The 21,271-nt window shown below is 45.0% G+C and overlaps 2 protein-coding genes across 7 annotated transcripts in view; one reads left to right on the forward strand and one right to left on the reverse strand.

Moving 5' to 3' along the window:
- Positions 1–5,055, forward strand: part of CUL1 (cullin 1) — a 46,483-nt gene extending 41,428 nt beyond the window's left edge. For both annotated transcript variants that reach the window (XM_052697672.1, XM_052697673.1), the window contains 2 exons: positions 79–192; positions 4,518–5,055. In XM_052697672.1, coding sequence (XP_052553632.1) covers positions 79–192; positions 4,518–4,598 — 195 coding nt within the window. In that variant the 3' untranslated portion in view covers positions 4,599–5,055. The remainder of the gene's footprint in view (positions 1–78; positions 193–4,517) is intronic.
- A 5,846-nt stretch (positions 5,056–10,901) lies between these two features.
- The window catches only part of EZH2 (enhancer of zeste 2 polycomb repressive complex 2 subunit), a 45,779-nt gene continuing 35,409 nt past the window's right edge, over positions 10,902–21,271 (reverse strand). For all 5 annotated transcript variants that reach the window (XM_052697678.1, XM_052697676.1, XM_052697674.1 and 2 more), the window contains 8 exons: positions 17,392–17,432; positions 16,206–16,331; positions 14,459–14,637; positions 13,585–13,680; positions 13,018–13,099; positions 12,221–12,301; positions 12,034–12,118; positions 10,902–11,305 (listed from right to left, as the gene is read on the reverse strand). In XM_052697678.1, coding sequence (XP_052553638.1) covers positions 11,245–11,305; positions 12,034–12,118; positions 12,221–12,301; positions 13,018–13,099; positions 13,585–13,680; positions 14,459–14,637; positions 16,206–16,331; positions 17,392–17,432 — 751 coding nt within the window. In that variant the 3' untranslated portion in view covers positions 10,902–11,244. The remainder of the gene's footprint in view (positions 11,306–12,033; positions 12,119–12,220; positions 12,302–13,017; positions 13,100–13,584; positions 13,681–14,458; positions 14,638–16,205; positions 16,332–17,391; positions 17,433–21,271) is intronic.

A 21,271-nucleotide genomic window follows, 5' to 3' on the forward strand; every position in this document is an offset into this window, starting at 1 on the left:
GATCTGATCCACTGAAGAAATAAAATAGCTTTATGCAGGACAAGCTCCCAAGCATCTCTTTCTGACTTTGCTGTGCAGGCTGCTATTGTAAGAATCATGAAAATGAGGAAGGTTCTAAAACACCAGCAACTACTTGGAGAAGTGTTAACACAGCTGTCCTCGAGGTTCAAGCCACGCGTTCCAGTAATTAAGGTATGTGAGAGTTATTGCTCTAACCCTGTGTTCCTTGTGGTGAGGAATCTTTCTGAATTAGAAAAGGAAACTAAAAACAGCATCTTCAAAGTCGTGGCGGTTGGCTTGGCACTTCATGTGGGAGGGTGCTGTCGCTGTGGTTCTAGCAGTGGCTGTAATCTGCTTGTCCGGAGTTCCACCGTGGCATCCATCCAGAAGAGAGCCATGTCCTCTGTGCCTCGTGGCCTCTCAAGCCAGAGGGAGCAATGAAGCCACTCAGAGCTCCCAAGGGAACATGTGGCCATCCAGGTCTCAGGCACAGGGTGTGAGTCTTCAGCCAGTAGCTGTTGGTGGCAGTGAGTACACCTGTGGGAAAAGTACCCAGGTTAAAGAGATGCTTATCCTGTTGGTAGAGCTCTGGGAGGATGTGGGCAGGCTGAGGAGCGTTAGGAAGTCAGAAAAGGAGATACAACAGAATGGTACTCTGTCACTCCTGAAACAGATTCATCAGCCACTCAAGAAATAAGGGTTTCTCTGCTCTCCCCACAGCAGAAAAAAAAGAGGTCTATGAGGTGGGGGAATAATGGAAGCAAGTTTCTGCTTAGGGCAGCAGACGTTTTGTGTCTACCTCGCTTTCCCAGATGCCCTTACACCTTCGGGATAAGCAAATGACTGTGTGGATGAAGGTGCATCTGAGTTGGAGGGGTCTCCTAGGGCAAATCAACCTGCTCCCCATATCACAACAACTCCATTAAAAAAAAAGCAAAAAGGGCTTTTTCTGCAAATGATTCTTTTCTGCGTGAAAAGAAGGCCTGTTGTGCTGCCCGGGCCCAAACCATAGAGAAGTCTGCTGCTTCCCTTGGGCCTGGGTAAGAATCATCACTGGAAAAGTCACTCAGGTATTACAGCTGCTCAATTACCTATTATTTGTTTTTCACCTTGGCAGTGATGAAGTAGCTAAGACAGGTCCAACGACAGTCAAAAGGGACTTGAGGGCTTTGGGACAATCGGTTAAAGGATTGAGTGTGCAGGTAGTTCTTCTCTGTCCTTCCAGTAGCAGGGATAAATACTGAAAGGAGCAGGCAGACCCAGAATGTCAGTATGTGGTTCTTAGGCTGGTGCTACCAAAAGCGTTTTTGGTTTCTTAATCACAAGGAGGTCTACATGACACAGGGCTTGCTAGTGCCTGATGGATGCACCTCACTCAGAGGGGAGAAGGGGATTTTTGCGTAGATGTTAGCAGGGCTGATAGTTTTGAAGGGTGAAAGGGTTAAAACCAAGCCTGCTGATGATATACTATGGAACGTCATGCCACTCCCACTCAGAGGTACTGCATGCCAGTGAGATCCTTCGTTCTGCTTCATGAGGTGCCAGGTACAATGAAGCACATCTGAAATACATCTGCACTAATGGCATGCAGCATGAGCAACAGGCAGAAAAGGCTGGAAGTCTTGGCTCTGCCCAGAGCTACGACATCATTGGCATAATTGAAATCTGGTGGGAAGAATCTAGTGAGTGATAGTCTCTGGACAGTTAGAGGCTCTTCAGAAGAGACAGGCAGGGCGAGTGAGGTGACGAGGGGCTGCTTTTTGTAATGATGCGGATGGGCTGTGCAGATCTGTCATTGGGAATGGTGTGGTTGAGAGCCTGTGGGTCAAGATTAAAGGATAAGCAAATAAAGGAGGTGTTATTTTGGGATTTTGCTGTAGACCACCCAGCCAGTATGACAACACCAATGAATTATTCTTTACGAAACTAAGGAAAGCCTCTAGATCAACTGTCCTCATCCCTTATGGGGCACCTCAGTTTCTCAGGCATTAACTGAGAACACCACACAGCTGATACAAGCAGGTCCAGGAGGTTCCTAAAACACTTGGATAGCAATTACCTGATGTGGAAGCTGATGAATAAAGGTGCCCTCCTAGATCTGTTGTTTGTGAACAGAGATCTCATGAGTCAAGAGGTGTTTGGTGCTATCATCGTCATAGTGACCGTGAAGCAGTTGAATTTTAAATCCTTGCTGACTGGAGGAAAACTGCCACCAAAACTTCAACCCAGAATGTGGGGAGAGCAGATTTCAGGCAGCTCAGGTAAATAGTTAGTAAAGTCCTCTGGGAAACTGCTTTTGAAGGCATTTGGGTTCATTAGTGCTGGTCATTTTCAGCTTGGCTGAACAGCGTTGTTCTTCTAGAGAACCTTAGGCAGGAAAAGAAGTGTATGATCATTAAAAGCAAGGGGAAGTAATGTGGGAATATTACAGGGACACCACATGCCTTTGTAGAGAGAAAATTCTTGGCTGAATCTTGGTTACAAGTTGAGGCTGGCCAATACTAACTAAATACATTACCAGCAAAAGGGGAGAACCAGAGAGAACATTATTTTGTTGGGAATGGTCATTTTACAGATGGGGCATAGTCTAATGCAGTCTTGGCCTTTGTCTTCATCACTAATGATGAGCTCCAGCACTCCAGGTGCCCCAGTTGGGCTGGAGGTCTGACTGTGGGAGCGATCAGAGTTTGCTGGAAGTTGAACTTGTGTGAGCTGTTCTGCTCCACATGGATGCAGATAAGCTTACTGGACCTGATGGAATTCATCCCAGGGTACTCAGAGTGCTGGCTGATGCCATCGTGAGACCTGTCTCAATTATTTTCCAACAGCCTCAGGAATCTGGAGAGGTCTCAGTTGACTGGAAGCTGGCAAACGTTCCAGTTTTCAGGAATGGCGAGAAAGAAGATTCTGGCAGTCATAGGCCTGACAGCCTCACTGCAGTGCTGGAGGGCAGCCCTGCTGAGAGGGATTTGAGGGTCTTGGTTGACAGCAAGTTGAACAGTGTGCCCAGGCAGCCAGGAAGGCTAACCATATACCGGGGTGCATCAAGTGCAACATTGCTAGCCATCAAAGGAAGTGATTTGCCCTGCTCTGTTCTGCACTGGTGCAGCCTTACCTTGAGCACTGGGTGCAGCTTTGGGTGTCACAGTGTAAAAAGGACACAAAGCTATCAGTGCCCAAATGAGGGCTGCAAAGATGGGGCCTGGATGGTTGGATGTCAGGGGGAAGTTCTTTAGAGAGAGAGTGGTGCAGAGAGGCTATGGATGCCCTGTCCATCCCTGGAGGTGTTCAAGGCCATGGATGGGGCCCTGGGCAGCTGGGCTGGTATGGAATAAGGAGGTTGGTGGCCCTGCGTGTGGCGTGGGGGTTGGAGTTGAGGTCCCTTCCAACCCTGGCCGTTCTGTGAGGGGCTGAAGTTTTAAGTGTGGATAAGAAGAGACTGTGGGGAGACCTCATCATGACCTGCAGCTTCCTCACAAAGGGGCAGCAGCAGAAAAGGCACTGATTTCTCTGGTGACCAGCAATAGAACCTGAGGGGAACAGCATGAAGCTGTGGTGGGTAATTCAGGTTGGGTATCAGGTGAAGTTTCTTCACCAAAGGGGTGGTTGGGCACTGGAACAGCCTCACCAGGGAAGTGGTCACAGCACTGAGCTTCCCAGAGTGCAAGAAGTGTCTGGGCAGTGCTCTCAGACACATGGTCTGATTTTTTGGGGTTGTCCTGTGTGGAGCCAGCAGTTGACATGATGGTCCTTAAGGGTCTCTTCCAACATGGGAAGTTGTATAATTCTAAAAAGATGAAATGGGTAGAAACAGATTTCAAAGTTGCAACTAAGCAGTAAATATTTTTAGCAGAAAAATGCAGATTTCTTACGATTCCTCAAACTGTTGTAGTTTTGAATCAGCGCCAGCATGCAGTAGCCTCTACTCCATGCTTACTCACTTGCGCTCACAGTTGTGCAAGTTCCACCTCTTTGCAGGCCTGGTTAATATATTAGTTTCCTAATCTCCTCAAGAATAAAAATGTTGGGGAGGGTTATGGTTTAATTATGGCTTCACGATTGTTTGGTTTAGCATTGTCAAGGATGCTTTTTTCCGTCTCAGAGGGACAGGTGGAGCAAGGAACAGAGAGTGGAGAGCCATTACCAAACCAGGCATTGATGCTGAAAGAGATGCATGCAGACAAGTTATTCTAGGCAACTAGTTACTACAGCAGCAATCCTTAGTGAATGCTCAGCAAATAAAAAGTTAAACAGATGCAGTCGTACTACCAAGTTGGTCAGCAGTGATAGAATAGTGAATTGATCTCCAAGTCAGTGCCATGGAATGGCATAATGCAGTGTAGTGGAGAGTCCCCTTTTCGGCTGTGGTCAGAAGCAGGAGAGTGACTTTCTTTGTGCCTGTAGCCCGCTGCCATCTTCTGCTTGGCATGCGTTTTAGTGCCAGCATTGTTCAAAGCTTGTAGCAACCAGAAGCGTTCTGCCAGTGTCTCTCCACTTACCTTTGTTTCTCCCCATAGAAATGCATTGATATCTTGATTGAGAAGGAGTACTTGGAACGCGTCGATGGTGAGAAGGACACCTACAGTTACTTGGCTTAATGTTTTTATTAGCGTTTTCTGACTGTGTGGCACTCGGCAGATAGGTATGTGATGGAAAGAATGAAAGCAACGGAACTTCATAGCAGCCACCTGCTGCCATTTGGACCTCCCTTTTTAATACCTGAGACCAGGACTCCCCATCAGCCAGTCTCAGATTTACATCAGAACTGCTCAGGATTGATACATTTCAAGTATGTAAATATGGACACCAATGCCATTTAACCTAATTTAAGAACAGAGAGGAATCAGACCCTTCTCATTTAAGGGTTGCATGCTACTGCATTTAAATCAATACATTGGCTATATGATAAACAGCTGCCATCACTGGCAGCACTTAGAAATGTTGGCAGCACTTTGAGAGCAAGTCTGAATGGACCCATGTGTAATCTGCTATGGAAAAACCATTTGTATAGTGTGTTTCATTTTTTAATGTGTGATAAATAAAAAAAAGTTAAAAGATTTCTGTACAAGTTGCATTTGGTTTTATTAAGTTTCATGATTTCTAAATGTAAATAAAAGGTATAATAATGGTTATGAAAGCTACAGAAATTTGTTTTGCTTTTCCTCCTTTCCTGGTGATTTGAAGTGTGCTGCTTTCTGAAGGAATTAACTTTTATCTGTAATCAAATGTGTAGTTTCTTTTTAAGAGGAAACGTGTTTTGAAGAAGAAAATGGTGCTCCTTCCACAAGAGAGCAGAACAGGAGCTAGGTGAGATATCTGCAGACAGCCCCGGTCATCTGAAGTTTGACCTTCCTTACTACATCATATCACTCTTCCCACAGTCCTGTGGACAAGCTGGCAGCCCGGGGCACGGACGCGGAGACGTGCTGCAGGACCAAGATGGGGCTGGAGGGCTGGGAACAGACTGTTGTGGTGAATGGAGTTGCTTCCACGAGGGGCGTCCCTCAGGTGTTGGGTCCCATTTAGTATCTCTGGTGGGGGTCAGGATGAGGGCACTCGTACACCTCTGTGAGAGCAAGGTGGGGTGAAGCGGTCCTCTGCCTTGGGTAGGAAAACCCTGCAGGGGCTCTGGACTGATGAGCTGAGGCCAAGGGGGTGAAGTTCACCAAGTGGGCGTGCTGCATCCTGCACTTCAGTCCCAGCAGTGCCTGCAGGCTTCGCCTAGGGGCAGAGTGGCTGGAAAGTAAGGAAACCGATCTGGGGCAGGTGGTCAGTGCTGGGCTGAGTCGAGCAAGCGTTGTGCCCAGAGGGCTGAGAAGGCCAGCAGCACCCTGACTTCTATCAGAAATGGTGGAGCTGGCAGGGGCAGGGCAGTGGGTGTCGTGCTGTACTCAGCTCCTAGCGTGGGTCTGCTTTGGGGCCCTCGGTACAAAGGAGGGCGATGATGTCGGTGAAGGCACTGAAACGCGAGTGGTGAGGGGAGCAGTTTTCTTCAGAACTGTTGCTCTCTGCAGCTGACAGCTGTGTGTGTTGGGGGTTTGGGTCTCGTGTAACTAGTGATAGCACTAGAGAAGGGCTGTGGGTCAGGGTGGATATTAGGAAATCTTCTCTAAAGGAGCGGTCAGGCACTGGAACAGGCTGCCAGTGAGGCAGCTGAGCTGCTGTCCCTGCAGCTGTGTGAAGGAGGTGCAGCTGTGCTACGTAGGGATGTGCTTTAGTGGGCAGTATTGGCATGGGGGGACAGTTGAACTGGATGATATTGGGAATCCTTTCCAGCCTTTATGATTCTGTGATCCCCTAACTACTGCCTTGAATAAGGTTAAGGCTGCCCAATTCATTGAACAGAAAACTGTGTGCTCCTAAAGACTAACTCCTAATAAATACTACTTGTTACGAGAATAAAATATGTGTTGCTATACATACATATACATGATTGACCAAGTTTTACTCCGTCTTATCACAATGTTGTGTGCTCAGTATAAGCAAGTGAGATAAATACTTGTTTCTACGTGTAACAAAAAGCTACTCTTCCAGTTCTCTTTTTTGTCCTTGAGGGTGAAAGGACTTCTGCTTCTGCATCCAAACCATTTTTTCACCGTTGGACATGGTGGCTTTCCATCCTTCTGAGAGAGAAGCTATTTTTTATGGTTACAGTTGGGCTTTGATCTACAGAAATGTTTGATTTTTTCACAAAGTTCCAGCTTGAACTGGGGAGTATTAGATCCTAACATCAAAAATTGAGAGAATACCTTGTTGCACTTGAGCTTCTGCAAGCTTGCTGTTCCTGTACTGGAAGAACTTTAATTGTACCAAGACTGCCGGCGTGGTTAATAGAAACATTTTGCTGTTCATTTTTTGAAATGCCTTTTGAAGATTTTAAGATGTGCTTTGCAGAAGAAAGTAGGAGAGCATGGTGCTAGAGAGGCATGCAAAATGACAATCACCTGTGGAAGCCCAGAACTGCAGCGCTGCAAGCTGCCTCTCAAAGCCATCACTGGTTAAAGCAGGACTGCTTTGCACAGTTTATATACTGTATTAAATCACAATTGCTGCCAACTCAGCTCCAGGGAACAGACATCTTTATCTGAGCAGGCAGAAGTTAGCCGGACTTTGGTAAAAGGAGGTAAGTTGGCTTGCTGGGTCACTTTGTCACAAACAACCAGAGAAAGAAAAGCCACCCCCTCACAACTTAACACTCCTCAACAAGTCGGGGGAGTGCCAGAGAGGGACTCAGTGTTGATGAAGGTCAATGACAAGTGGTGTCTCCCAGGGGTCAGTGCAGGTGCTGTTACTCCACAGTCATCAATGACTCTGACAGTGGGGTCAGCACAGCAGGACAGGATCCCGTCCAGAGGGACGGAGACAAACTTGAGCTGTGGGCCCAGGTGAACCACAGGAGGTTCAGTAAATCCAAATGCAAGGTATTGCACCTGTGTCGAGGTGAGCCTCACTACCAATGGGGGATGAAAGGGTTGAGCACAGCCCTGCTGAAAAGGACCTGGAGATAATGGTGGATGGGAGGCTGGACAGGAGCCAACGGCACGCCCTCTCAGGCCAAAAACCAACCCTACTCTGGGCTGTACCAGAAGGAGGAGGTGATCCTGCCCCTCTGCGCTGGTGAGCCTCAGCTGGAGTACTGCATCCAGGTGTGGAGGCCTCAGAACAGGAGAGATACGGAGCTGTGGCCATGCGTATAGAGAACGGGCACAGAAATGAGTCCAGGAATGGAACACCTCTCCTGCAAGGACAGGCTGACAGAGCTGAGGCTCTTGAGCCTGGAGAAAAGAGGGCTGCAAGGTGACCTGATAGCAGCCTTTCAATATCTAAATGGCAGCTACAGGTGCTGGTGCTTATGGGGGACTTCAATTATCCAGATATTTGCTGGAAAAGCAATATGGCCAGGCATGCGCGGTCCAGACGGTTCCTGCAATCTGTTGAAGACAACTTCCTGATGCAGGTGGTTGAGGAATCGACGAGGAGAGGGCTACTGCTGGACCTTATTCTCACTAATAGAGAAGGGCTTGTCAGGGAAGTAAAGGTCGGGGGCAGCTTGGGTTGTAGTGACCACGAGATGGTGGAGTTCAAGATCCTGAGTGGAAGAAGTAAAGCAAAAAGTAGGATTGCTATCCTGGACTTTAGGCGAGCCAACTTCGATCTCTTCCAGGGCCTACTTGGAGCTGTCTCATGGGCTAGGGTGTTCGAAGGCAAGGGGGCCTGTGAGAGCAGGTTGGCATTTAAGCAGCTCTTCTTCCAAGCTCAGGATCGGTGCGTCCCTGTGAGGAAGAAATCGGGAAAGGGTGGCAGGAGACCTGTGTGGATGAGCAAGGAGCTCGTGCACAAACTCAAAGGAAAGAAGAAGGCCCATGAAATGTGGAAAAAGGGTCTGACTACTTGGGAAGAATACAGGAATGTTGTCAGGGTCTGCAGGGATGTGACAAGGAAGGCTAAAGACTGCCTGGAATTAAATCTGGCAAAGGGGATAAAGGATAATAAAAAAGGTTTTTTCAAGTACATTAACAGTAAAAGGAAGACTAGGGAGAATGTGGCTCCCCTGCTAAGTGATGGAGGTGTTCTGGTAACGGGGAATGCTGAGAAGGCGGAGATACTGAATGCCTTCTTTGCTTCTGTTTTCAATGAAAAAGCTCCCCCTCGGGAATCTGAGACCCTGGAGGTTAGTGAGAGGATCTGAGGAATGGAAGACCTCCCTTCTGTCAGGGAAGAGGTGGTCCAGGAGCGCCTAGGCAACACCGATGTTCACAAATCCATGGGACCCGATGGGATTCATCCACGGGTGCTGAGGGAGCTGGCAGAGGTGATTGCTGAACCGCTTTCTGTCATCTTTGAGAAGTCTTGGAGGACGGGGGAGGTGCCTGAAGACTGGAAGATAGCCAACGTCACCCCGGTCTTCAAAAAAGGCAAGAAGGAAGACCCAGGCAATTATAGGCCAGTCAGCCTCACCTCTGTCCCTGGAAAGGTGATGGAACAGCTTGTATTGGATGTCATCTCCAGACAACTGGAAGAAGAGGAGGTTATCAGGAGTAGTCAGCACGGGTTCACAAGGGGGAAGTCGTGCTTGACCAACCTGGTAGCCTTCTATGATGTTGTCTCTGGCTGGGTGGATAGGGGGAGAGCAGTTGATGTAGTCTACCTTGATTTCAGCAAGGCATTTGATACTGTCCCCCACGACATCCTTATAACAAAGCTGAGGAAGTGTGGGATAGATGAGTGGACAGTGAGGTGGGTTAAGAACTGGCTGACTGGCAGAGCACAGAGGGTTGTTGTTGGTGGTGCAGAGTCCGGTTGGAGGCCTGTAAGCAGCGGTGTTCCTCAGGGGTCTGTGCTGGGTCCAGTCTTGTTCAACATCTTCATCAATGACCTTGATGAGGGGATAATGGCCACCCTCAGCAAGTTTGCTGATGATACGAAGTTGGGAGGATTGGCTGACACGCCTGAAGGCTGTGCTGCCATTCAGCAAGACCTGGATAGGCTGGAGAGCTGGGCAGAAAAAAACCAGATGAGGTTTAACAAAAGCAAGTGTAGAGTCTTGCATCTGGGGAGGAATAATTCCATGCACCAGTACAGGTTGGGGGATGACCTGCTGGAGGGGAGCCCTGCGGAAAGGGACCTGGGTGTCCTGGTGGATGACAGGTTGGCCATGAGCCAGCAGTGTGCCCTTGTGGCCAAAAAGGCCAATGGCATCCTGGGGTGCATTAAAAAGAGCGTGTCCAGCAGGTCGAAGGAGGTGATCCTCCCCCTCTACTCTGCCCTGGTAAGACCTCATCTGGAGCACTGCGTCCAGTTCTGGGCACCCCAGTACAAAAAAGACAAGGATCTCTTGGAAAGAGTCCAGCGGACGGCCACAAAGATGGTGAAGGGCCTGGAGCATCTCTCCTATGAGGAAAGGCTGAGTGAACTGGGTCTGTTCAGCCTTGAGAAAAGGAGACTGAGAGGGGACCTGATCCAGGTCTATAAATATCTAAGGTGTGGGGGGCAGAATGGCGAGGCCAGACTGTTTTCAGTGGTGAGTGGAGACAGGACAAGGGGAAATGGCTGGAAACTGCAGCATAGGAAGTTCTGCACAAATACGCGCAAGAACTTCTTTACAGTGAGGGTGACGGAGCACTGGAACAGGCTGCCCAGGGAGGTGGTGGAGTCTCCTTCTCTGGAGATGTTCAAGACCTGCCTGGATGCCTACCTGTGCGACGTGCTATAGGGAACCTGCTTTGGCAGGGGGGCTGGACTCGATGATCTCTGGAGGTCCCTTCCAACCCCTACAATTCTGTGATTCTGTGATTCTGTGAAAGAAGGGGACAGGGCTCTAGCACTGCAGTCGCCGCATTCTAAACAAGGTTAGATTGAAATTTCATAATAGAAGGGAGGAATCTGTACCACTAAAAGCAAAGCAGTTGTTGCTTACAGCTAAGCAGTACAAAGGATACAACATAAATGACCTCAGCCCAGTTTGATTCAAGTGAGGTATACAATTAGTCATGTTATTCTGTTTGCAGCTGGAGAGATGCCCCATGCAGGGCGGCAGTTACTGGAGCCATCGCTGCCTGTTCCCTTACCAAGTGGTACAAGTGGAATCTTATCTGTGTTATTTCTACAGTCAACCGAGTAGAGAAAATCATGGCACCATGTGGGAAGCTGCACTAGTGTTAAGCTGGTGCTCAGGTGGAAGGAAAGCTTGTAAGACTGTTACTCACCTTAAACTTGGCATTAACACCTGTTAGCGTCATCTACCATTACAGCTACCTACTTCCAGCCTCCCTTCCACTTCTTTTTTGGAGTACACTCCCTCCATTTTTAAATCCGTCTGCTATCAACTGACTCCACATTAGGACTGATAGGGCAGAGTAGAAGTAGAAGAATAACAATTACAGTTGAACAGAGAACTAGGCAAGTATGTACTGCCTTTATTTAGAAATTAAGTTTTGTGAACCAGGTAAATCAGAATTTCAACTCCATTCCCATAAAAATGAAGAAGTTCAAGTATCATTTATTCAAGATTGAAAAATGCACCACACAACATTATTGCAAAAGGTCATAGGTACAAAACACTGCAGCTGGTGAGAAGGCAATAAAAAGTTTTTTTTTTAAATTGGTTGCTATAAATTACTGTTACAGTACTTTGCAAACACAGAATTTCAAATAGCTTTTTTTTTTTTTTTTTTAAATTGCCCACAGTACTAGATTTTCCTGAAGATAAGGCAGCTGTATGCTTATAAGAAGAGGTAGCTGGTGTCAAGGGATTTCCATTTCTCTTTCTATACCCACATACTTAAGGGCATCAGCTTGGCTGTATCTGAAATAAGAACAAGAATAAGAACTGGTATTACTGGAGCATTTCAGCTTCATTGTTCTGACATAACACAGCACAGTCTGGAATGCTCTCTGCTTTCCCCTAGTTTCCTCACCACTGAAATTTACTTCCTGTGTAAATTTGCAAGTGCAGAACAATACTGAACATTCAAGAAATGCTATTAGAGGAGCTTGAGCCAAAAGGAAGTAAGTGGTCCATAAAGCTTCACGCATTCCTTATAGTAATCAGTGCTGAAGTTCAACCAATTGCATTTCTCAAAATTGACTTAGGCAGCACTGTTTTCACTAGACAGGTAAGTTCTCCTCTAGCACGATTATCTTAGCAAGCACTTCTCTGTAATTAAGCAAGCTCTCTTTACCCATTTTTGAATAATAGTGGAAACAACCTGTACTGCTTATCTAAGGAAGTACCAGAGTGCCAGAGAAAGTTTTATGCTTATCTGCACAGAAACATTGTGCAAGTCCTTCTCCTTTCTTAAGTCACATTTCTCTTATCGATACAAGCCACCTTTCCAAGTTCACAAGGCTCTTGGCCAAATGTTTGCCCAATTAAAAAGAAATAAAATAGCCAGGACTGCCTCTCACTGCTCTCAGGTGCTGAGACCTGAAGTTAGCAGGAAGCAGGTACAGGAACTCATTTGGATCTGCTTAGAAATACAGGTAACTAATTGAGCATGTCATAAAAATAAGATAGAGGAAACATCTACCAACCTGTAGTCAAAGAAAAGTTCTTCTCCAGTCTGAATGGCTCTTTTAGCAAAAATTCCTATTCTGTGATCGCCGTTAACCATCATAACTGTGGAAAAGAAAAACTCAAGGTAAATACTGATAAAACGCATACTTACACACCCCACAACATTTTATATATTGTTAAATGAGAGCTAAATGTAAAACATACCTTTTGCATAGCAGTTGGGATTCACTGAATGGTTAGCAAATCTAATCTTGTTTCCCTTGCGTGTTGCATCAACCACAAAATCTAGGAGTAAAAACCATAAGCGACAGGAAGGTCATCTCCAAACATTTTCTTTGTTTAATGATTACTATGCTTAGATTTTAGCAGCTGGAAAAGACACCCGCTCAACTTCCAACACTGAAGAGGTGGCACATCTTCATGCAGCAGCTTTATCACTGCAGCTCAGTGACCCTACTGCCCCACCTCTGCAGTCCATTCATCTCCCACCACAGTGGCTCCCACTGGAAGCTTCTCTGCCCTTGCTCCACAAGGGCAAGCTCCATAAACAAATTAAGGCAACGTTTACAGAAGGCAGAGCTTTTCTTTCAAATGATTTATTGTATTCTATAACTGACACAGAATAGTCTTATTTCCTGCAAGCAGCAGCAGCTGCCCATCTGCACATTTTCCTCCCCTCACAAGATTACCTCCACAACTTACTGCTATTTAAGTCACAGTGAAATTATTTCAAATGATACCTAGCAAAGCAGACTATTCAGGATAGTTTACTAATGCTTGTAAGAATTTCACGGAGTAAAATTACAGTTTTTCAACTCATCATCTGTAGCTGCCTTGTCTAATAGGCTCTTTCACTGCTATCTCCTTGCATATCATTTACATAAATCCCCTCTGTTCTCAGAACTAGCAATCAGCAGATGGCTAGGAAAAGATGTGGAACAGAAAGAGCTGCGAGCCAACATTTCATTACGCTGCACGGATTGTGACTGGTAAACACATACCATTATTCAAGTTAAACAGAAAGCTGCACATGTACTTGTCGTACACTTTTCCTCTTCTGTCTGCCTCATCCTGAGAGATAATCTGAAAGAAATAGTTATTGTAAACCACCTTTTGCAATTGTAACAGCTTAAGGCTAAGAACACAAGACATTCTGAAGAATACTCTAGGTTTATGAAACAATCACAGCTTGTTTTTAGCACGAATAAGTTCCTTTAGAGTAGGAAGAAAGAATTGCTTCTCATCTTAAAAAGTAAGACTGTGCAAGTGTTCAATTTCTTGTTATTACCATCGAATAACATTTAATGGCTCACTGAATGTTAGTGAAAGTCACACTGAGGATTAAAAATGGCACTCCGTTGCTCATTCTCCCAAGAGCCTCACACTTTTGGTGACATTTCAACCACGTAACTCCTGGATTTGGAGCCTGTAACAGCAGTAGCTGCATACTTAGCCAGTCACCTCTCTCCCTCTCTGGAGAACGACATCAGCTTGGTTTGGAACCAGGAGATCATCTCCAACACACAACTTTACCCATTAAGTCCACAGTAACCAGAGGCGTCCTTTACCTCACCACAGTATTCAGAGATGAATTCATTCTTTTGTACAGGATCTTTGATGAAAATTCCCCAGCCTGCCACATCTGAAGGTGCCAACAGTAAGTGCTGTGGGAGGCAAACAGAAAGAAATAAAACAGACGTGGTTGACCCTCCCTCCCCTCCTTGACACAAAGATTTTTCTAACTGATGAGCACAAATAGACATTAAGAACTGCAGACTAAAAAGGCCTGCAGATGGGAGCATAATGCTGATTCACTCACTGTTTGACTGACCAACTCGTGAGAAGGTGCTGCAGAACAGAATTAAGAATTTATTTGTTTTTAAAATATCAAGCAGAGCTGAACAGGCTTCACAGAGATACTCGGTAGACTTCGTGCAAGTGAAGTGCATTACAATCAACAAGTGAACAAAGAAATAGCCAGCACTAATGTCTAGGTGAAGTTTTCTCATCGTGAGCTAGCAGCTACTTATCCTTCAAACCTGCAGCCTATCTGCAAATCACAAGTGAAGCAGAATGGCAGAAAGAAGAGATCCTTCCGCAGTATTTTTCAGAAAACACAAGAAATGCTTCCTTGGTGCTGGAAAATGCTAAAATGTACACAGTGCTTAAAAGTGACACATAAGCAAGGTAACAGATGACAGCTATCTCCCCTTCTGACTTTACTTCTGATTGTCTTTTATGTTTGTTTTCTGTATGTTTGGAGGGTTTTCTTGTCATCACCACCTCCCCCCTCCCTTTTTTTTTTTTTCTTCTTGCTTTATTTGTTTCTTCCTGTTTGAAACCATGAAGCAGAAGAAATTCTGTTTTCTGGTATGAAAATACGAGAACGCTTCAAAAAAGACAAAAGGCAATAGGCACATAGTTCTGTAACTATCTGCATACTTTTTTGGATCCTCTCTGAATGCTGCAGTTCTTGCAAGAAACATTTTTGCTGTCCCAGTGGTCAGCTGCTCCACAAGTTAAACAGAGATCAGGATCACATTCACGAACAGCCAGGTAACATGGGCACTGCTTAGTGTTGCACTGTGCTTTACAACGACATCCAGGAAATCTGTTTTGGCCTGCAAAGGAATAGATGAAAAAAAGGCATGTATGAAAAAATACAAAGTAAAACAGCATAGCTTTCAGTATGTCAATATTTAAAAATAAACAATAATAACAATTAAAAACAAGCATAGCCATTGGTTTCTTTATAGGACATTACGAAAAACAAGGGGAAATGGTTTTAGCTTGAAGGAGAGCAGACTGGGGTTGGATGTCAGGGGAAGTTCTTTGCTATGAGAGTGGTGAGGTGCTGGAACAGCTGCCCAGAGAGGCTGTGATGCCCCGTCCATCCCTGGAGGTGTTCAAGGCCAGGTTGGATGGGGCCCTGGGCAGCCTGGGCTGCTGTGAAATGGGGAGGTTGGTGTCCCTGCACTGGTGGGGGGTTGGAGCTTCGTGATCCTTGGGGTCCCTTCCAACCCGGGCCATTCTGTGGTTCTGTCAATTACTATAAATTCACAGAATCATTAAGGTTGGAAGATCATCCAATCCAAACATCCACCTGCCCTCAGTATTTCCCCACTAAGCCTTTAGTGGCATATCTCCACATTTCTTGGGCACCTGGCAGGAACGGTGACTCAATCACCTGTCTGGGCAGCCCGTTACAGTGCCTGACCACAATTTCAGGGAACATTTTCCCTAATGGACCTGCATGGACCCTGCAGAATTACTGCCAATGTCCACTGCAAGGACTGACCTGCATTTGTGGTCAGGGATGGCTGGAAAAATACCAACAGGAAAGACTTGCATCAGGAAATGCCGATTCACAGAATGCAGTTTGTCAAGCACTGACATTTTACAAGGATATGTTATTAGGCTTAGCACAGCAGAGAGGGAGTAGAAGACCTCCAAGCAATCTGCCCACTGTAGTTCTGAACTGAGAAATGCTGAGCTAGTTTTGGAGCAACAAAAGAATTACGCTCCAAATACCTCTAGCAGCAGTCCAGCCAGGAGAAATGCACAGGTGGGGTGTAAGCAGGAGCTCAAACTCAAATCATAAAAAGGTGATGGGAACCATCTTACACGATAAATCATCGTATGATCATCATATGGATACATATTTTACAGCCACTGATAAGCAGAACTCTGGGAGAACTGTTAGAGATCTCTCTTCAGTAAAAGCTATTCTATGTCTGCTTGGAAAAGCATTCCTTCTGTTGCAGACCACAGAAAGCCAAGATTGTGTTTTTATTCAGTGGCAAAAATGGTGAATGAGGACAGTTCATTCTCTCCTTTCCTGAATTCAATCACAAGCAAAAGAAAAAAAGACTGAGAGATGTTCTCCAAACTGTACAGCAAAGAGAGGGAAATTAAAACAACATCCACTAGTAGAGACAGAGGAGTCCCAAAACTTCTTAACATCTCCAATTTTACTTCACTCTTCCTCAAGCCCAATCATTACAACTGCTTTTGACTTTGTTCAATGACTAATTAAGAGGGCCAATTTAAATTGAACACGTGCTTCCTTGTCAACTGCTTGACACTGCTTACAGCTCTCACAAACACTGCCTGCAGAGGGGACAGGGTGCCAGCAAAGACACTGAAACAGTGAGGAAAGTTTATAGGTAAGTGTTCTACTTTTACTTACATTCTGAGCTGCACTGACAAAACTTCTCACAGAAGTTTTGAGCAATAACACAAGGGCATGAGCTGTCACAAGGCTGACGTGGATGATCACATGGCTGATAGTTGTAAACATGATTTGATGAACCATCTGAATAAAAATTGCAACATCTTTAATATTGAAAGGTGCAAACAACGTGCAGTTCCCCTCATTGTTTAAAGCAGAAATTCCCTTGAAGTCCCCTTAACTGAGAAAGCCCAAAACCAAACAGACCCAGTTCTACCATCAGTGGTGGGAGGGGAAAGAAGGGAGGTGTGTGTTTAGAAAAACAATGTAGTATTAGTTAGGTGCTTGATACCACTAGCTGCTTGCCTCTTCGTGCATCTTATTCTTCCCATTACTCAGCTGCTTAAGTGTATTCAGAGCTGAACACTCACTACTGTGGAAAACTGAAAAATGAAGCTACAATAGCATAATTTCCTGTGTAAATATGTGCTAGAGTAACACTGTTTTATCTAGCAAAATGAATTGCTCAAGTGCTCCAAGTCATTAAGTCATTTTTACACTTGAGGAACAAACAATCAGTTTTAAAACAGACACGTGGGCAGAATAACACCCATCCATTACAATACCAAGCTTTCAAAGCCAATTTTCTAATCCAGACAAAGCCAACATCTTACAGGCCAGAAGGGACGACTGGAGCAAAGTCTAGCTTTATCTGTACAGCGGTGAAGAGAATTTGGTGCTATATAGATTGTGCTTCCTATTAATTGCACTGAGCGTTTGTTGTGTCTGCAAAAATGATCCGTCAGCAACGAGAAAGGGGAAAGAATCAATTTTTAATGTTATTACAAGCCCCAAACTGTTCTCAACACATTTTTAAGCTTTTTTCTTTTTAAGGCAAATGCTGCTTTTTAGCGCAGCTCCCAGTCCTGCTTTCCATACTTTATGAGCTCATGCTGAAAGAAGTTGTTAATTCAGCCTCCTTCTGAGTTATACAGACTATTTCCAAACAGTTATATAAATCAATTAACACCTTTTACCCCTGCTATCTCTAAGGAGAGCTTGCTTTATCTCTAGCTCCCTACAGGAAGTACATAACGGCCTAAAATTGAAAACGGGGAAAAAAACCAACAAAATCCAAACCGAAAAAAAAACAGCAGTAGGATCTTAAAAGTTCAGGACATAAATTGAATGGAAAGATGCTAACCCTTTTTCAGCTGTATCTTTCTGCAATGAGCAGCCCACAACCTGCAAAAAACACAAAACAAACACAAGAAAGTTGACAGGAACTCCACTCCACCTGCAGTGGGCTGGGAAAGTCCTCTGCATCTTGTACCCATGTTTGATTTAAAATGGGCAAGTTTTGGTAACATAAACGTCTGCCAGACCCACAGAATTGGTTGCAGCAGAGGCACCCTGTTCCAGTTCCTTGGAGCTGACTGTATCAACACTGCAGACTAATGGTTCCCCCCGCCCCCCTCAGCATTGCACTAGTCCCAAGATGGTACAGACAAGCAGCATCTACCAGCCCTAGGCTGAAATTCGTCTGGCTTTTAAGGAAAACCTGCAAATAGGAAAGCACTGAAGCAGGCAGCAGCAGAAGGAAGTACACTGAATTGCAAACACGCAGGGGCACGTCCACATAGAGGAGTGAAATTCTCACAGCCGTTTTCTTCACGGGACTGGAGACTCAACACCCCACCAGCGGTCTCCTCAAGATCACAGCCAGGTATCACCCTTTATCTGCTCATCTCCAACGGGATCACAATGCTGAGCCACTTCCCTTCTGCTTCAAACTCTGTATGCCTTACATACCTCTCTTCAATCCTTAAAACTGTCCTTCAGCATTCTCTTTCTTTGTTATATTGCCTAAGCAGCGCTTTTGCCAGTTTGCTTTGGGGCAGAGGCTAGGAGAAGGTGGAATGCACGTTTGTTGAAATATAGCATGCTTTTGCTTACCACAACATAGCTCACTGTACTTGTAAGTCATGACTACTCCTTTATTATGTAGATTGCAAGTTTCAGGAGCAAGGAATCAAGAAAAAGTATCTGTCCAGCCTTAGGTGACAAACAGGTGCTAGACAGAAAATTTCACTAGCTTTAAAGTAGAAATTGATGTTTCTTAAGGTTTGTTCAATTATACACATTCTCGTTAGCACTTGTATTTCAGTAATACAAAAAAAAAATCTGTAAAATAAGTAATATTTAAAAAGCCCATCTTCTGAATGTCCCACTGTACCACCTCAGCTTGAAGTTTCTACATAGTGCTTTATTTTGTAAACCCATTATCTCAATTTCTACTTTAATTCAGTGGTGTGCTGCACCTTCCTGCCATACACAGCAGCAGACTTATCCAGGCTACTGAAGCTGCGGACAGGGCACAGAACCAAAGACTACCCACCAGAGATACAAAACACTACAAAAAAAGGTGCCAGCATATTTGTTAACACCAATTCTTTTGAAGAAGACACTGATATGAGTGCAATTTCGACTTAAATTACTCTAATGTGCAAACTTTTTTTTTTTTTTTTTGCTGGCTGGCTTTTGGCAAATGTAGGAAACACAAAGCTTTTAAACAAATCCTTCCCAAAAAGCGTGATAAACCCTTTAAAGATTTCTATGAATGCACTCCTTAAAGCATTATTTCATTAGCAATTAATATGAATATTTATTTCAAGTTAAGCACTATCTGTAACAATCAGCAAGATCAACACGATGGAAAGTTGATACAAGAGGTGTAATGACAGAGAGACTAACACAACAGGAAGCTGTTATAAGCGAAGGAAAAGGGACTGCTCACCTGTCTCCAAAGATCTGGGCTCACAGGGGAGAAGTCCACAGAGGGGAAGGATCTCTTTCTGGAGATGCCTCCCGTGGCAGTCAGCCCCTAACGGCTCTGGGAGGTGCAGCCAGGCTCCACCGCTCCAGGCTGCACAGCTGAACGCCTCCAGCTGCGCTCCCAGGGCACACTGTCCTTTCCCCAGGCGATCACTGCACGACCCAACAGTTCCCATACAACCATCCTAATGCCTCAGTGTAAAATGCCACCTGCTGACCAGCTGCCAGCGAGGACTTCTTGGTTTTATGGGAAAGCGGATTGTATCAACGTGGCCACCTGAATATGGCAGAGGTCGTCATCAACCACAAGTTCAGAATACTAACAACCAGGATCAGTGCAGAAATCAGTACGGCAGTCACAGTGACGAAGGCATCAGATCTGCTGCTCTCCTAACAGCAGCCGGTGTCAGAGAGCCTGGCAAGAACCGAGCAAGGCCTGCCTGCAGCGCCATCGCGGTGTGAGGGAAGCGACAGACGGCAGCACGAAGCTGCCCACACTCACCAGTTAGACAAGTCTGACAGGCAAAGTCAAACACCACAGCCTTTTCTCTTAAGGATTGTCAGGAAGGGCTGCAAGTTCCCCTTACTAGTCGACGAAGCTGAAGTCTAAGTACATATCAGAAATGGACTGACGTCTTGCATCGCCCTCTAATTTGCTATCTCTATCAGAAGAGAAGATCTGAGCTCACAAACTAGGAAGTGAAAGCGAGAAGATTGTTGAGAAAGAGCTTGCAACGAGATGTTACAGAAAAAAAATCAACTGTAAACTCAGTGACAGATTTCCAAGCAAATAGGTGGGTTTGTTACATCTGGTAGCTGATCTCTGCTTGATAGCCAGTTTTGAAAGCAAGCATTTCCATAAGCACTATGATAGCAGTTGTCAAAAATATTCACATTCTTCTCTGCTGCCATAAATCTTTGTACCGTCAACACGGTGCAGAACTGTACAAAGCTTCTTAGGCACATTTGGGGGAAGGTAGGGAAAGCAGAATGAAAGAGGAGAAAAGTGGAGAAAAAGTACTTTCAAGTAAAGCTTACGAAGTAAACTCACATCTGAATAGAGGATGAGAAAGAGGAAGGGGAGAAAAAAAAAAATCAAGCAACAGCGTTTTAGGACACTACAATCAGATTCTTATCAATCCATGGGAAAAGGGCCCATTAGTCAAAGCCAGCACGCAAGTCAGCTCCTAGCCAAGGAAGAACAAATATATAAGAGAATGAACTAAGTAACCTTCTTTCAGCATATAACCATGCTTTCTGCATTTTTTCTTCTCTCGGGTTTTCCTATTGCCTGCTTCCTATGCAAAATACTTTTTAGTCCAGCCAAAGAAAGTTGACACAGTCTATTTCCAGAAACCACTGTATAAAAAAGATGTTTTCTGGTTCTTGATCAGTCTCACTGCAGCTATCTAACTAAAGAGACACCGGATGGAGGCAGAGAGCACTATTTGCTACCCACGATGGGGCAGTCATACCAACTAGTTATTCAGTGTACCTATATGGGTAGACAATGGCACAGAAGACGTGTCATTCGGCTAACAGTAGCAGTTTCACTTGCAAGGTTAGAATTTTCTTTTTAATGATACTATACGCGTACCGAAGCAAAGTCTTAAGAGAATCAGCTATCAAATCAGAGAGAAAAGGCCATTAACAAAGCCATCTGCAACTGCTTTTCTCTTCAGTGAATGCTGCCTTTCCTCAAAGGCATTGCACCCCATGAGCACAGTGCAACGGTGAAGAGCAGAGGACAGGGCACAGGTCCTTTCAGAACTGGATTTACTCCAGGACTGGATAAACTCAAACAGAACAAGAAACAAAGACTCGCAGGTGGTTTTCCCAGCCATCCCAGTTGCGTGACATCTTTACACAGTGCTCAGATTACACTCGTATGTGTATGGACTGAATGGTTTTCCTTTCTGAAAGGCACTGAACAGACACTGCTTGATCGCCATATTCTATGAAATTAAAGGAAAAAAGTTATTTTACCTTTCAGCGAAGGAAGAGGAAAAAAAATTGAAAGGCATTTCAATATCAAATTACTGGCCCACAAGACCTGTTTGTTGCAGCTAGTAGGAATAAAATATCAAGAAACTCCATATGCTGGCACATGACCATTTTATTTTATACAAAAGACTCGAAACTCCTCCAAAAACAATGTCATTGTGCTGCCTCTACAATTAATTTCAGCTTCAAAGGGGACTTGAGCCTTTTAGTCGCACTTCAGAAACTGGCATAGTGGCATTATTCTT

Source organism: Tympanuchus pallidicinctus, unplaced genomic scaffold (genome assembly GCF_026119805.1).
Source record: "Tympanuchus pallidicinctus isolate F22 unplaced genomic scaffold, pur_lepc_1.0 scaffold31, whole genome shotgun sequence".
Classification (NCBI taxonomy): domain Eukaryota; kingdom Metazoa; phylum Chordata; class Aves; order Galliformes; family Phasianidae; genus Tympanuchus; species Tympanuchus pallidicinctus.